Source organism: Calonectris borealis, chromosome 3 (genome assembly GCF_964195595.1).
Source record: "Calonectris borealis chromosome 3, bCalBor7.hap1.2, whole genome shotgun sequence".
Classification (NCBI taxonomy): domain Eukaryota; kingdom Metazoa; phylum Chordata; class Aves; order Procellariiformes; family Procellariidae; genus Calonectris; species Calonectris borealis.
The window spans coordinates 52,859,573-52,877,130 of record NC_134314.1 but is presented as its reverse complement, the minus strand read 5'-3'; the positions used below and the strand labels follow the sequence as shown (position 1 = coordinate 52,877,130).

At 43.5% G+C, this 17,558-nt stretch overlaps 1 protein-coding gene across 2 annotated transcripts in view; it reads left to right on the top strand.

The window, feature by feature from the left end:
- Positions 1–3,094: 3,094 nt before the first annotated feature.
- CDK19 (cyclin dependent kinase 19) overlaps positions 3,095–17,558 on the top strand; it is a 128,911-nt gene continuing 114,447 nt past the window's right edge. The window contains exon 1 of one of the 2 annotated variants that reach the window (XM_075145677.1): positions 3,095–3,747. In XM_075145677.1, coding sequence (XP_075001778.1) covers positions 3,620–3,747 — 128 coding nt within the window. In that variant the 5' untranslated portion in view covers positions 3,095–3,619. The remainder of the gene's footprint in view (positions 3,748–17,558) is intronic. The other variant, XM_075145679.1, reaches the window with a different exon arrangement.

Here is a 17,558-nt window from a genome sequence, read left to right as displayed (position 1 = left end):
TTTTTAATTTTCTTTGGTGGGGCTACTCAGACTTTCTTCATCAGCACAATTAACAAATGATAGGACATTACATATTAAAAATGTTACAGTCATTTCTCTTCTGACTAGAAGTGAACAATACAGTTAATAAAACACTTTTAAAAAATGTGAATGCTATTAAAATATGTATTACCGGTATCACAACCATTCTACTAATATGGAAGAGCAATTGAAATGTCACAGTACTGTTCTGCCTCTTTCTCTTGGCCCATTTGCTGCCACCCGAAGATTCATCTCTGCTCTGTAAATGGCTGCACGCTGCTGCTCCTCCTCTGGGAACCACCTGGAGAGGAGATGCCAGGCAGCCGTTCTCCAGTAGGCCTGACAGCGTGTGCCCACATAAACAATTTTCTCCATCTTTATGAACTTGAAGTGGAATCCTGCCATGCACTTTAACCTCAAGAAGAGATGAATGTGCCCATTTCCATCTTTTAACCATGAATCGATAAAACTTTTGCTTCAAATGAGAAGGTAGCCTCATTCTTACTGGCCTCTGAACTGGCGTACTCTTGGACCTGCTTAGTTGATTCTACACTTTTAATGGCTTTTATGTGGCCAACGTAAGGATCCAGAGACTAGAAGCAGGGCTGTGTCACTAGAGAAGGAACCGGGGCACAGATCACGTTCTGCGTTTTCCATAACCAGCTTTGTACCAGTCCAGCTTCCCCTGGCAGGACTCACGAGGGGGATGAGAAGAGCATGGCTTGTTTAGTCCTGCAAAATAAAGGCTGTGTGGGGATGAGATTGCTGACTATAAATACTTTTGGCAGGGGATACACACACGAGAGTGGGAAAGGCTACTTCAGGACAGTATTTGCACAGGAAGAAAAGATAGATGTGGGCTGGTCACAGAGAAATGTAGGTTTGAAATTTTAAGGCGGCTTCCAGCTGTTACAGAGGTTTCTCCCAGACAGACTCCCAGAAACAGCAGGGAGGGCCAAAATGTTTACTGGCAAAGCACAATCAGTTTATGGAAGAAAGAATAAAATGGCTGTTTGCAACACTAGGGAGCTGCGTACAGTATACGGCAAGAGGGGAATTAAGCTGCCTTGGCTTACAAATGCCAGCCTAGCTGAGCTTCCGTAACGGAGCGTGCCGTTAGCCCTCTCTCACCGGGGCTGCAGACATACAATGAATTATAGTAAAAGACAGTCTTGTCATTACATGGTGGAATTGAAAGACTAGAAAACAAAAGCCTTAGTGATGAAAATTGGCAATAACAGGTATTTTTTTTGTCAAAGAGGGCAATGGCAACTACTTGTAGAGTTTATTATTACCAACAGCAAGGTAGTCCTTATTCCTAGTGACTTTCAGATTGGATGAATACCTCTGGGTAGCATAACCTTCTACAGCTACATGCTTGTCTTTTTAAGTCTCTGTCCCTTTCTTCTCAGTGTTGGCTTTGATTACTAGGTGACCAAAGCTGTGAACGCTTTGCAAAATTTAAATGGTTAGCTCTGATTTTAGCAAATGTCTTTAATGTTGATCAATGAAAGATCAATGGTCCTTTCTCTCCTGTGTTTAGGAAATTTGCCAGCTCATGACTGGGCCTTGTTCAGTAAGATCCATATCTGCAACTGCAGAGAAAAGCACTTGTAGTTCTCTGGAAAATATTACTTTGGTAAAGGAGTGATGAAGTTTTCTGAGAATTTCAGTTGTTAGCTACCTGGCACAAAGGAAATTATGAATCGTCTATTCCCTTCTAGAAGAAATAATCATTTCAAAATGGTTACACTCCTTCTGCCATTGCTTGAGAAACAAACTTCTGGCTAGCAGCTCATGACTTAGCTATGCACTAGTAATCATATATAGTACCCTACCTTACAGTGCAGCTGACCCCTCCCTTTGCTTTGTCAGCAATGACAGCTTCTCATCAGCTCGTCTACCCCTCCCATCCAGCGTGTGTTAGGCAGTGGAAAAACTTCCCATTTAGGCAACTAATGCTGGCTGGGCAGGTGGGGAACCTGTGTCTGTATGGTGTCTGTATATGGACAGACTCTGTTTTTACTCTTCCCTTCTCTGATTTCATTCTGTTTCATTCACTTGTTGCTGACTCAACTAAGGTTGAGTACACAAGGCAGGGATTATTACTTGCTTGTATGACAGGATATAACCTTGGTATTTGGTTAGCTCTGCACGGTCCTTCCGTAACACAAATATGCTTGTAGAGAGTGATGTTTTGCACAAAGAAATCCCTGAATAAAAGAGACTGAGACATAATTTTAGAAGCCCTCAATATTTCTATGATCTCAAAATACTCACCACGAAATTTAAAAGTAGCATGGTGTTTGTCTAAAACTCTCTATGCTTTATCGAATCAGAAAGCCTGAGCGATAAGCCCGGGTTAGTATTTGCATGCTGTGATCTTGACTATGAACAACGGGTTTATTTAGCAGCGTATGGCTACAGCGAGCCACTTTCTCAGAATTCGCATTTCCAGCACTGAACGGCAGCGACACAAAGGTGAGGCCGGGCAGGGAACCTCCATCTCCTCCAGCCTCCCCCTGTCCCGCCTGCTCCCCGTTCGGCCCCCAACGGGCGCGGGCCTGCAGCGCGGCCCCGCCGGACCGGCACACCCGGGACCGGGACGAGGACGGGGCCCCCGCTCCGCTGACGAGCCGTTTGCTTTGCGCGGGCCAGGACCCGAGCGCTGCCGGCACGGGACGCGGCCCAACGGCCGCTCCCGCGCGCTGCTTCTCATCGGGCCGGCTGGCGGCAACCGCCCTCCTGGGCCCGCGCCCCCGCCCTTCAGGCGAGCAGGGGCTCTTCCCCAACGCCGCAACCCCGCCGGGCTCGGGCCACTGCCTCGAAACAGCCCCCGGGCCGGGCCCGGCTCGGCCCGCGCCCCTGCCGGCGGCGGGCGTGGCGGCTCCGAAGTCCCACCCGCGGCCGCAGCCGCCCGCGGCCGGCAGCAGGGATCCGCGGCCGAGCCACCGCGGGGGCGGGGCGAGACCCGCCAATCAGAGGGCAACATCCAGCGGGGGGGCGGCACCGAGGCTTGAGTGGCAGCTCGCGAGATAAACAAGTTGCCGCACTATTCGGCGCCCTGCAGCCCGGTGCGCGCTGCGACTCGCGGCGGCGAAGGGCGGCAGCGGGGCGTTCGCTCTCCCAGCGAGAGGCGCCGAGCCTGGCTGCGCTCGCCGCTCCCGCCTCTGCCCCGCAATGTGAAGAGTCAGCAAGTTCCCAGCGGCCGCTGAAACGCTCGGTGTCTCCGCGGAGCGAAGTGCGCCGACGCCGCCTGGCCGGGGCGGCCCGGGGCATGCCGGGAGTTGTAGTTCTGCCGCCACAGCGTCCCGCCCGCGGCGCCGGGGCCGGCGCCCGCAGCCGCACTACGACTCCCGGCATCCCCCGCGCCGCGCCGCGAGGAGCCCAGTTGAAGCGGGTGGCGGCGGAGCGCACCCCCTCCCCCCGCCAAAAAGCCCCAAACCAAAACAAAAACAAACCGCCCCCTCGCCCCCTGCCCGCCCGCCGCCCCCGCCGAGCCCCGGAAATGGCGGCGCCGGGAGGGGGCTCCGCCAGCCGGCGGTGCTGATCCGGCCGCCGCGTCCCCTGCCCGTCCCTCCCCGCCCATGGGCGAGACATGGACTACGAGTTCAAGTCGAAGCTGGCGGCCGAGCGCGAGCGGGTGGAGGACCTGTTCGAGTACGAGGGCTGCAAAGTGGGCAGAGGCACCTACGGGCACGTCTACAAGGCCCGCCGCAAGGACGGGTAAGGGCCGCACCGCGCCGCCGGGCCGCGCCGCCAACGGCCGGCGGGGCCCCCCTCGCCCCCGCGCCGGCGCCCTCCCCTCCCCTCCCCGGAAAGTTTCTGGCAGGGCGCGGAGGCCAGAGCGCGGAGCCCGCCCGGGCAGCCCCCGCCCCGCGCCGGCAGCGGGCCCCGGTGCCTCGGCCCTGCGGCGGGGGCGGCCGGCGGCCCTGCGGTGCGTGTGCGGCCGCGGGCCGGTGCCCGGCTGCCCGCCGAGCCCTGGCGTCGTGTGAGAGGAAGATGAGCCCGCCCGCCCGCCCGTATCTGCCCCGTGGCTGCGCCTGCCGCCCTGCTGTCGCGGTCCCCCCGCGGGTGCCCTCTGTCCCGGCGGCCGTGGGAGGCGGCAGCGTTCCGCCGGCGGCAGTGGCCGAGGCCCCGGTGGCGCGTCCCGCTCTGCTCCCCCCCTCCCCTCCCCCGCCCTCGGCGGCGCAGCGGGCGGGGGGTGCCGTGTCAGCAGGCTGTGCCGTTGGGATCGCCTTTGGTTTTCATAGCGGCTTTCACGTCATCGCTTTCATCTTTTGTGTGACTGCGTTCGTGCTTTGACATTCTGCTCCGGGAACTTGCAGGGGGTTGGAAAACGAGCAAGTTTGATGCGAGGAGCACCTGGCTACCGACGGCCTCTCCCCGGGTTCTCCCGTTCAGGCCGGCGCGCCCGAGCTGCCCGGGAAAGCCCCGGGGAGCGTGTCGGTCCCTGGTCTGGCCCCAGCCGCAGGCACCCTGCTGAACCCAGAGCCGGGCAGGCGTCTCTGGGAGGCTCCTTGCAGGCCGAGCTGGCAGCTGCTGTCAGTACCCACGCACGGGTGCGCGGGAGGTGTGTCTGCCTCGGCCGCGTTGCCCGTGCGAGAGCAGGATACCCGTCCCTGTCCTCACGTACCTGGCTGCTGGCTGGTTCCAGAGAGGTCATGTAGCCATTAAGCCCACGTATGTTGGCTAAGCAGGGCTTCCTTCTTTTCCCTGGGGAAAAGACAGCTGGCACCATGGGATAGGTGTCCCCCGGATGCCATTTTCACTGTTCTGTGGTTAAGAGAGCAATGGGGAGCTCAGATTGCAATTTGGGATTGCTTGACTGGCGTGCAGTTGTTGAAGAGGAGCAGTCCTGAGGCCCAAGTAAGGCTCTCATGCAGGTGCAGGTTCCGAATACAACCCTTTTCTTTCAGAAGAGCCATTAAGCGCTTTTTCACTGTGGCGTGTGAATACTGCACAAACACAGACTGCATTTATAGAAGTGTTTTAAGCATACTGTAAAGTTTGATAAAATATACTTACAAATGGGAGGTGATACCTTTCTAACAGAAAGCCAAAGAGTAATAGCCCTCCATTATAGACAACTGAAACTTTGCAAAAGAAAAGACTGAATATGGAAAAACGGCAATTTTTAAAATAAAGTTCTGGAAGTGGTTAATGGAACACTGCTGCTTTAGATTAATAGAGGAGTCCAGGGATTTTTCTGTAGGAGTAAACTGTATTCATGTGTGTCTTGAAAATTTAAACTCTGAGTTAAGAGGATGTAGTATCAAACTGATTAATAACTGAAAGGTAGCACACTAATTCAGGTGGAGGATTAAATGGAAAATGAGCTCTGATTCTGATTAGCTTGCTCTGCAACCTTAAGAATAGTAGAGCATAGCTAACTTGAAAAGGAAGTTAAAGCCTCTCTGAGTATTACAGATGCCACTGAGCTCTTCTAATATTTGTGGGTTTAGTAGTTGTGTTTTCTTTTTTTTTTTTAAGTTTTAATTTATTTATATTATATATGAGAGGAAGCGGTAGTAAGAACACCCCAAATGCTGGTTAAATGATTTTGCTGTTCTTTGATATAGTAATCCAAAATTACTGCTTGTAAGAACAGCATAAAGGCAGAGCTTTGAGTTTACCGTTTTATGAAAAAAAATGAAATTTGATGTCTGTTTCTAACTTATCTGTTTCATTTCCGTCATTGGCAACGGAAAGCCATTGTAAGAATTACATTGATGCTACAAAGCACCATAAAGGACGTGTCTTCAAAATCCCTACAATAATAATAGTATTATGAAGGCATATGGGTAGTAAAGCAAAAGTAAACATGATAAAAAGATAGCTAATGTATCAGAGCTGGGAATAATCAAAGGGAGACCTTGAGCCGTAAGAAAACTAACTGGTAAAAGGAAGTGCAAAGTGTCAGTAGGCAGTCAGATAGATTGAAATGCAATATAATATGGCACAAATGCAACTATATGCAAATGCGCTATATACTCAGAGATGTTACTTCATGAAGCTTGGAAACTGGGTTATTCTCCCTTTTTTTTGGTTTTCCGTTTTATGGTATTGGTGAGTTCACTCTCAGTTGCTTTTGTGTAACTTTAAGATCTCGGGTGAAAGTAAGAGGTGAACAAGTTAGAGAAAAATTAGAAAACAACCCAAATCATTAAGATAAGGTGATTTCCTTATGAAAATACCTAGCTAAAATATCTCTGCGGGGTGGAGGATATTTAGCATTCGTTCTTAACTTTAAGGTCCTTAATGACAGAGGGAAACTTTCCAGTGCTGGCAACAGAAACCCAGCACTGATGCATATTTATAGTGTGCTGATCACTGGGGGGTTTTGAGCCTTGTGTAAAGGAATTCTTCTTTGGCTGATCATAGAGGCTGTTTCAGTATTTCAAATTTGCAAGGCATTCCTATATAAAAGAAAAAGATTCTGTCTACTTGCTTCTTATAGTCAATTTACAGTCTCAGGAGGCTGAGGGCAATAAGAACCTTGTAGCTCTGCAGAAATTCCACTGAGAGCCTGTCACTTCATGTTTCAAAAACTTGGCATATAAACTTTATGAAATAGTAAAATGTGTTTATACGGAGCTTGGCAAGCTCTTCGATAAAATGCTTGTAAAAAAAGTGGTTGCATTGCTTAGATCTCCGTGAATGTCTTGGGCACAAAAGCAGTTTTTCAACAAAGTAACAGCTTAGTTTGGCTTTTTCAGCCTGGAATGGAATATCATTTGGGCATGTTTCTAGTGAGCTGATTGATTTCTGTGATAGTTAAGATTTTTTTTTTTTTAAATAGGCAGTCAGGTTTGAACAATGTTGGTGTGACATTTGCATGCACTGCATGAGCATATTTTTAAAGATGTTGAGCACCTGCAGCTTCCATTTACTTCAGTAGTGTTTGCGTGCTCTGATGAGGTCTAGTGCTAATACCTGCATTATGCATTTAGCTAAATTAAGCACCTGGGTTTACAAAACTTTCATTAATATCTTTGTAGTCTAGAAGGGCTGGAAAATAGGTGTCTTTATATAAGCTGTATGTTTATTTCAGTGTACACAAAAACTGGACCAGTGGCTCTGAGGGGGCAAATAGAGATATAATCCTCATGATTGCAATTCAGTTGTCAAGGTTAAGTTTTTAGCTCTCTATGTAGCTGGAAAGTCTGTTATGATTTTTGTGTGTGTGTACTACCTCAAAACATCATGTTGACTTTCGCTAATATTTTTTGGACACTTGTTCACATTTGTCTAGTAAAACAAAGAATGCAATTTTTCCAGTCACGGTTAGGAAAGTGTGATTTAGTTTCATGCCTTACCTCTCCTTGTTACAATCCTTGCTGCTTCTTTGATCATAGTTTAAGCCACGATGTTGTGCTTAGTTGTTTCCCTTCATCTATCCCCTTATCACATGGGAGGCAATTTTTAGGATGAAGCGAGGGTTAGAAATTGTTTGTTGTATATGCCTGAATTATTTCCCTTTACTCGTTGGGAAAGATCAGTCTAGCAGTCCAGGCCGCTACAAAGTATTTCTGTTCCTTGACCAGGATGTCAGCTCCCCTGCAGGAGAATGTTTGGACGAGTCAGCAAGCTGAAAAGATAACTGATGTTAGTCAGGAGGCACAAGGAATAATGGGATGCGCAAGTCAAGTAGAAAATAGGCCACTCCGTTCTTCGTTCTGTAGCAGCGACAGCAGATGTAACACTTGCAAAAGCTGAAATCTTCATGTGAATAAAACCTTTCTAGTTATTGCTGCTTCTGCTTACCTTTAAACAATTGAGCTGGCTGCTTTCTCTCACGGTATGGCTGTTATTTTTCTTTTACTCACTACCTGGGTTTGGGCAACAGAGGTTATTAAAATAAAACTACAAACAGCTTTTTTTTTTCTTTCCAAGTAACTATGTAGGTAATATTTTTAATCTGCTGTTTCAAAACACCTTTTAAAAAGCAGGTACATGCTTTTTAATCTTGTTACGGAGGGAATGACAGAAATACAGAGTGATCAGCTTCCAAGACGATGGCAGCAGAAGGGCTGGGAGTTGTACCCTGGGCAGCTCCCAGGCTCGCCGCCTGCTCAGTAGCAGGCGCTGCCTCTGCAGACCCTCTGCGGCATTATCCTTTGGCAAGTATAAAAGGTTTGGCACTGCCCTGTACTGTACAATGTATCAGCTGAATGAAGCATGTAGATTTATATGCTAATATAGTAGTACACTTTTTTTATTAAAAGAAAGTCACTATTTGTAACTTGTCAGATTACCTTTGTTGTTAATATATCTGTAACTTTCAAACAAGAGAATTGGTATAAAACAGGCTTCACCTTAGCTGCCAAATATGGAATTCTCTTCTGGAAACTGGGCAACACTGATGCAAGTCCAAAAACATCACTGTAAAGGCTCATTTTTGAGTACTGTAAGCTTGTAACTTACAGTAGGAGGAGGAGTCTGTTTTCCTCCTTGGACTGATATTGATGTGCAGAAGCATTAATGTAAAGTTCTTAACACGGATCTGAAGTGCTTACAGCATCCAAGCCCACACAAAAGTCGAGTGAAGGTTAGGGGAAGGACATGGGAAGAGAAAGGAAGGGGAAGCATACAGCCAAGGCAAGTGTATAATCTAACCTAGGAATGCTGGCTGTGGTCCTGGCCATGTAACCTTTTGTTTGTTTTAGTTTTTTTATTTGATGAATCTTATTTGTTTGAAGCAGAAGTGGAAGAATATCAATTAAGAGAGAAAAAATAATGTGCTGTGAGGCATGGCTCTATGGGAAAAACAGGCTTTCCCCCGGGGTCACCCGCTGTGGTTGGGGTTTCTGCTAATATCGTTATGTTGTTCAGAGGTTGCATCTGGTCACACTTATGACTGCGATCACTGTGGTGGTAGAAAACTTGAAGTGTAGAAGAGGCAAAGGTAATCTGCTTCTTCTCTTAAATCAGTATTCGTATCGCAATACTTTGTGTACTGTTCTCCCCCTATTATTCTGCAGAATTTAAATTACTGAAGTTGTGTAGCACGAGTGTGTCAGGAAACAAAATTGCACTCAAGTTGACTAAATGCTACAAATGAACAATGTTGGCGGTAAAATCACAGGGGGATGGGTACATGTGTACTGCAGTTACATTTACTGTTAAGAGGGAGGCAACTCATTGATGTGGCAAGAATTATACCTCCTTGAATGTGAAACTGGAGTGTTATGTACCAATGCAAGTATGTACTTGTAAGATATTTGATAGTCTATAATAATTTATCTATTTACATCTCATTATTTCCTCTATTTGACATTGTCTTGAATGTAAGTAATTTGAGTTTTCAGTTATAGTTGCTGTTTACTAATGTAATCCTGTGACAGGCTAAATCACAGAAATATTGACCCAAGTCAGAAAGCAATATATTTGATCCTGAACAATTACCTTTTTCTGCAGCAAAATCTCTTGCCAGTGATGATATCTGAAAAGCTGTTTTTGCTCCTCACTTTCATAATTTTTTTTTCTTGATGAAACTTATTGTCTTGAGGAAGGTAGAATGGCTGAAGGTGTTCGTGCCTTGCTACAATCTCTCAATAGCTAAGTAAACCTAAATACTAGATTTACCTGTGAATCCTGAAAATACTTGTTACCAACTGGGTGCTCTTAATATGTGTGAGAAGAAGCAGCAGAACTAAACCAAACCTGTCTAACTAGTTGCGTGCAAAGCATTCTAATAAAAAATCCCAATCTAGGAAGAGATCGCTAGTATTTCATAACTGTGCCTTACTTAGAGCTGCTAGTGCAACTATACCGTGGCTCTGCTTCCTGCCCAAGAGGATAGTGCAAGTGGTGGTGAGTAATTTTTAGTGCTTCCCACAGGCTCTTGCATATGGTCTCTCCCATGGCTGTTTTGTCCTTTCTTCTGTTACTCTCCCTGAAACCAAGTGCAGAAATGAGCTGTACAGCCCATAGCCTTTCAGAAAGCAAATAGCATCAGCTGGTGTTCCGTTTGCTACTACGGTAAGCACAAAGGTGTGGTGGTAGGAGCTTGAGGAAGAAAGGAGGTGAGTGCAGGTGATGAGACGTAGAAGAGGTTGCGTTTGTTTGACAGAGAAAAAGAGGAAGGTTTTTGCCAGGCTTGCAGAGGAAGACTCGTGCATAAATTAGCCCATAATAAGCTGTGAAGGAAAACCTCTCAAGATTTAGTGGTCTCTTTTTTTTTTTTTTTTTATAAAAGAGATGAAGAGGATAAGAGGTTTCCTGTTACAGAGTGAGGGGGTTAAGAGTTTTCCAAGAGCGCTGCAGGAAAAGGAAGTAAGAGCTTGAGGGGGAAGAAGAGATTCCTTTCTGCCCCCCCAATTGGTAAGAGGGTACAGAGCAAGGTAGAACAGGGGCTGGGTCAAAAGCTAAATACTTCTCATGTGAACTACTTGACATAGAAATTTAATATATTGGTGTATTTCTGGATCATCCAATCTGATCTGTTGTATTGTAGGTAGAAGTGTTGTAAAGTTTCTTTCATAAATTTACTTTCAAGATGAGTATTTTCACATCATGCATGATTTAAAAACAAAACAAAATAAAAAAAAACAACAAAAAACCCCAAGCCCCAGAAATTGCTGTGATTCAGAACGCTACAGATATGTTTGCACAAGTAACAGGAATTTCTGTGGAATGTTCTAACCAAATTTCACTAGAGATTTGTTAGTAACATTAAATTTTGCCATATCTTTTGAAAATACCTACTGAAAGGATGTGTTTGCGTCTTCTGTGGCTTTAATGAAGCTCATGATTTGCATAGATGCCTTCTAACCCAAGTCTTTCTCCTCTATTTTTAACTGCCAAGTTCTACGTTGTGAAATAAGATTCTATTTGCATGTGCTCACTGCTGCTTAACGTACGGTTCAGGAGATGATACAGTCCATGTGTATGATCGAGGAAGGGATCGTTAGCAGAAGTGATTGGCAGCTCTTACATTCTGCTTCCAAAGATGTGTCGTTTCTTGAGCTTCTTTGCTGGCATTTGAGAACTGACACAGGCTGCATTTTTTTTTTCCCCCCTCTCCCAGTCTCTCTTACTGCAACAAAATATTAGAACTTAAAAAGATTTATTTGTTTCCATAACAGTGTGTTTGCCTGAAGGAATGCTGAAACTGGTCCAGGGCAACTGCTTTTAGAATAAATTGGCTAACTTGGCATGTGACTTTAGGAAATGAAGAATGATTTCTACTGTATAGCAAATACAAAAACTTCACTGTTTTGACTTGACTTACGAATGTCATGTGTCTAAATAATTTAGGTTTATAAAAGACCTCCCCGCTCTGGGGACTTGGTTTACATGTCACTTGACTATAAGTTAGATGACTGACAGATAAAAATGCTAGTCGTGATGATATTAGAAATTATTATACCTCTTGTGAACTTCAGCTATCCCAACAGATTCAGGAAGAAAAGCAGCCCAGAAACCTTTTAAATCAAAATTAGTTGTTATTAACAAAATCCTGTGACAGTCTTTAAATCAACCAATACTTAACTTTTGTATCTGAATTTCTTATTAATATGTTCTTGGACTTTTCTGTGGGAGCACAATTCTTTGATTTAGCAGTATTTTTTTTCCTCTGAGAATTTATGACATATTAGTGTATCTGATAAGACTGTCTGAAAGGAATGTTGTAGAGATAAGTGTTAACTGACCTTTGCAAAATTGGTGTCTAAGTGTGGGTTGGTTTTTTTTGGGGGGGGGTGGGTTTTGTTTGTTTTGTTTTTTTTTTAATTGGAAAGCAGAACTGACTTTTCTTGTGAGAAAGATTGGAGGAACTGAGATTACTGGAATAGTGGATCTCTGAAGGGCATTATTCATGTTTGCTTCTGTCTTTTCTGGGATTAGCGGTTTTTAAATAAGTATTTTCAGATGAGGCTACTGCATAACTGCTTGTTTCTCCCTCAGTTGTTATCTGTTTTCTACGAAGTTAATGATCTTGAAAAATTTTAGGGTCGTTTGTCTTGTGGATGAAACCACACTGAGGTCAGGTTTTCCAATAGGCAAAGCAACAGCTATAGCTTTCTGTGCGTACTGGGAGTGTCGGATCGCTCACTTAAGGATAAAAGTTCTGGGCTAAATAAGAGCACAAATACGAACGGGGGACAGTCTCTGACAGTATGGCTTTAAACAGGTGTTCCCATGAACTGGGCCTCACGTGCAGTGTGATTTTTTTTTTTTTTTTTTTTGTTCATTCCTTGCTGACTTAAGTAGAAGATGCTATTGATTTCTTTTTACAGTCAAGTGAAAATAAATATTATAGGCAATTGACTTGGAGGCAGAAGCTAGATATTCTGGAATAGAGACTACATCCAGAGGTAAAGTAGGACACTTTCGCTATTTTGAAGCAATGTATCTGGTTTCCTCATGAATTAATTGCAGGAAGAGTCAATCCTTTTTATGTGGCCAGGGGTTTTTTTGTCTCTTCTGTCCTTTCTTTCCCTGTCTTCACTAGAGCATTGGAAGCATTCACACAGGTAATGCTGGGACTCTGCTCCGACTGCAGTTGTCCTTGACTCTCTGACCTCTTTGGTATGTCGTGGGGTCCGAGTGCCTGAAGAGATCTGATGATACAAAGGCCACTCATGCATGAAATTCTAGCAGCATGAGATTATCTGTTTGACCCCTAGGTAGATTCTTTTGAGAGAGACACTTCTTATCTTATGGCTCATGAATTCTACAAATTCAGAGGTATTTAGAGAAAATTCTCACCCATATTAATGCCACCATGGATTACCACAGATTACACTAAGATTTATCACCTTGCTTATTCAAAAATGCTATGTTCATTGCTTTGATTCATTATCGTTAGTGCAGCTGACAGTGGGTTTCAGCCCATGTCTTTGAATGTGTCTGTTCCTGAAACAGAGTTTTCCTGTATGAGTTGTTGCCATGTTCTCAAGGGCGTTGTAGACTTGAAAGTTAGCTTTATGTTCATACATTTTGATTAAAACTAGTCACTGTGCTGTACATAACCAGTTGTTCCTTTGCCCAATTCTGTCATGCTCCAAATGAGAGGTAGACAAATTACCAAATTTAATTTGACCTTCAGTTCAGAACAACCAAAAGATCATTACAAGTTGAATGCTGTTTATTCTACCTTTAGCATGAGTTTAGTGATGGGGAAAAAAATGCCAGTGTAAAACTTTATCCAAATGATGCTCTTAAGCTGCAGAAAGGGCACGAGAGAAGCCTATTCTCACTATGGGATGTGCGATTTTAAAGTTCAAAGGAGGCAGAACGTGGCTTGGATTCCCTGGGAACAGATATGATGGTTGCTGACTAAAGACCTTGTTCCATGTTGGGAAGTAGCAAGACTCCCTGAGTGGTTGGAATAAAGACATCTGTAACTTTGTGAAATCCTAATTGCCTGATGTTGAAGTGAGGGAAAGATGTAGATGCTCCATTAGCAATAATGATTTTTTTCCATTTCAGACTGAGTGAAATTGAACCCTATGGTGACTTTGTAGAATTTTGTTCTGGTCCTTATACCTTCTTGTGAGGGTGTTTTTTCTACTCAGCATCTTTCCAACTATAATAAATGTGCTCTATGTATCAGGTATTTCTGATAAATCTGGGCTTTCTATATGCTGGAGAGGAAGCATTTGATTGTGTCATGAGGTAGAAAAGGAAAACTAAATAACTGCAGGTTTTAGGCCATTGTCCTTCTGATAGGTCTTACATTGAGTCAATATTTTTTCTTCTGCTATAAGTGAACCTAATGCATTACAATGGTTTAGAAAAAAAAATCTGCATTTGGTGTTTCAAATGAGGCTCTTGCCAAAGAGACTCAAAAGAAATACAGGCTTCCTAATATTTGATGTTTTAATAGTAATTTTCCACCTATCAAATTTGTAGTATTTAGCCAGATTTAGCGCTACAGAGAAAGAGACGTGGTGCACGTTAAGCTGGACTGTGTAGTTTCAGTATGTTTTTACATTATGGCTTTAGGACCTATACTTATAAAATTACTGAAAACCAGACAGCTAATGTTCTTGACATTTATAGTTAGTCACAAACATTCTTCTTTTAAGTGATTTTGTGAAACAAACAGCAGATTCTTTTTTGGCATAGTCTAAAGGACCCTGCGTCTGTGGCCTTGGTAAATAAATCACAGATAAATAAAAGCTTGTTTCCTCTTTATTTCAGAGGTATTTTTCTTCTTGCTGCTATTCTTTATTTTAAGGTAACAAATCCTCACATGCAGTATCCTTTCTGGAAGGGAGATTATTTCCTAAATCTGTTCATTATCTGCAATCAAGGCTGTCTATAAAGAAATAAGATCAGGTACAGCTCCATCCCCTGCTTTAATATCGCAAATGCTGGAAGAAATTACCTGGAGCAGCAGAATAATTTTACAGCTTTCGAGGTTTAATGTGAATGCTTCAGTTTTTACCTTTATAAACAGGCTGTCTAGTCTGCTTATGCCAGCCTTTTATAAAATACACCTACTCGTATGAAATTCACAGTTCTCAGTCACTTAAGATATTTTGGAGCCAGTCTAATTTTAGTGATGGCAACAACCCTGTAACTGGTTGAGGTCTGAATCTTCATCAGTAGATTTGAAGTGAGGGTGGCAGTGACTGAAGTTGTGCTCTCTTTCCTTATGAATGCAAAGTTCTGTTATTATAGTGTAAAGGCTAAATTTTAATAAGATTGAGGGTTAGTAAGATTTCTAATGGTCTGTTATTACGGAGATCTTAAAAATCTGTGGTTGTGACTGTGAAATAGTCTGAAACTGTTGTTAACAGCTAGAAGTTATCTATGCTACAAAGATTTGCTTTTAATTTTCTGAATTAGAAACTACTGGAAAAAAAGGAAGAGGATATGGTTAGGTTATGTGTAATGGTGCTGGAATAGTTCCAGACTCCTCATGTTGATATTAAGAGACCTCTCCCAATCTAATGAAATTATAGCTGGGTAAAGGAATTTTTTTTTTTTAATAACATCATGAATCTGAGCACTGATGAGATTTTCTGTTTTGTCCTTTCAATCAGCTGTTATACATAAAGAACACATCACCTATGGTAGGTGAAGATTGGGGGGGGGTGTGTGTGTTATAGGTATTTAGCATCTTTTGTGAGACTTTGTGGAAGCATACAATATACAGGTGTTGTGTTTAATGGCAAGTAGCTTAGCATTGCTTTAAGAACTTCCCTTGTTCTTTAACACATTTCCTTCTGAGTTCATAGACTGGTTTACAGAGGAATAAACAAACAGAAGAGTAGCCATATCAACAGTGGTTTTTAGAGGTACATCTGGGGATACTCTATATAGATAATAGAACAAAATCTGGGTATAGTTCAATTTCTAATAGGGTACTGTGATAACACTGAGTGTCTATTCATAATCTGATGCCAGTGGTGCTTTTAATATGATCTCTTTCATATGACTGGAACATGCCAGACTTTCCAGCAGGCTAAGCTCTGTGTAACTGTTCTGCTGCGTGTTTCTCATAATGTATGTAATGAAAGTCAGATATTTTTTAAAAAAGGCTAACTGTTGTAATCACTTGCTCTATATTTGAACGTCTCTGCCAATTTATAAATGTTTATAGTAGACTTAATTTTAGAATGCTAATTTCAACTAACAAAATAAAAAAGTTCTCCTTTTTTTTAAGTTTTTTTTTTTTAAAACCAACCAAACAAAAAAAAATCGTTGTTTTAAAAATTCACAGATTATGAGTCCTGAGTTAGCCTTCTTTTGGGCATGCATTTATGCAAGTACTTGACATTGGCAAGTCTATAAAATTACTGGAAAATGGAGTAGGAAACTATGCTTAGTGTTCAGGAATTTGGTATTGTTGCATTTTGAGAAGAGTGACATCTAAAATGACACAAACTTCTGCCTTTTATTTCTTCTGTGTTCATAGATTCCAGAAGGGCTTCATGTCTGGACTTCAAGTCTTAGGGGTGGCAGAAGATGAAGAGAAGTGCTGCCTTCTGGTGTTACAGTCTGTGTATGCTGGGGTAGCTGGCGGCATCTGGGACATTTGGAGGGAGACCTAGCACAGTTTAGTGGGTATCGTCAGGCAGTGACACCAATGAGCTGTGTAACGTTCAGGCCCCTTTTTGAAAATTGAGATTATAAGGACTTTGTGAGACAAAAGATTCAGAAATGCAGTATGAAATGTAGCATATTATTTCCATTCTGAAAAGTGTTTTCCTCGTGTGTACCTGGATCAGCCTTGGAGATTCTCTTTTCACTCTAGCTCTTTTTATATTGCGTAGTGAAGACTGTCCTGTTTGGTGTAGGCTTGTTGCCTTGCTCCCACTCCCCAAGTTTACTTTTAGATGTTGTTCCAGACACGATGCAAGCACAACTTTTAAAGATTGTATAGTTATTGCCTGTTGGGGAGGTTGGCTTCCCACCCTGCCACTAAGAGGAAAGTCCAGGCCCAGGCTCGAGCAGATGAGGCAACATACACCCCTGCTCTTTCTGTATGAGAAGTTCTTTCCTGTGCCGTACACATGTGTGCTCTTCTATTTGCAACACCAAGAAGGTTCTCACCAAACCTCTGAGGGATGCATCAACAGGCAGGCCAGCTACACAGTCCACAGACATTACTGAAATGGTAAACTTTTCACCATAGTGGAATGAGGTGGAATTCTGCTGGTTTCATCCATTCTTTTCATGGCCAAAACCAGCCAAGTGTAACTCAAGTATCCATGTCGTATAGAACTTGTCTGGGAGCGGGCTGTAGGAACAACCTATAGCTGCTATGAAGTTTTTTAGCAGAGCAGCAGACAGCTGCCCTTGAAGGTGAAGAAAGACAAACCTTTTAGAGGACTGATGTGGTCATAGATCTCTTTTAAATTTCTGCTTGCTATCCTTACTGTTTCACATTTTGAGTTTCTTAGGTAGCTCTCAAAATGAACTCATATATATGCATTGGAATTCAGTATGTATACTGTTCTCCAGAAATAAATTAAGATCAACCTGTAGATTCCCAGCTTCTGTCATTTGTGGCTGGTTGCTGCGTGGATGAAAAGGAGCTGGTTGAGCTGCTGACTGGATAAGGCTTGATATGGTTTGAGGATAATGATAAAAGAAAATTACTTTCCTAGTCCTTTGAAGAACATGTACCCTAGTGACACCATGTGTGAATTTTTTTGATCTTGTGATTCTTTTGGGTTAGCGGCTATTTCTATATGCATAACAAACACTAAAGCGTAAGAACTCATCACTTTTTGGGAAGGACTAGGTCCCTTTTTCCAGTCAATCATAGACACTTTTATTGGTACTATTACCTTTGTAAAAGGCTATAGCCATGTGCTATGTATAGAGTGAAACCTCTGAGCAGCTTGCATAAGGTAAGCAGTGCTGAATGTTATCGACTTAGTGGCTTTGCTGCCATGTTCCATATACCACGGACCGTTTTTCTGTTAACTTCTAGGTGCACTTCAGTGTTTTGGTTTTGCCTTATCTTAGGGGGGGAAAAAAAAGAGTTTGTAACTCTTGTTGGTGATCTCCTGCTAAGCGATTAAGTTTGTGCTGCGTGGCAGCAATTAAACAAAGTGATTAGAGCGTAACAA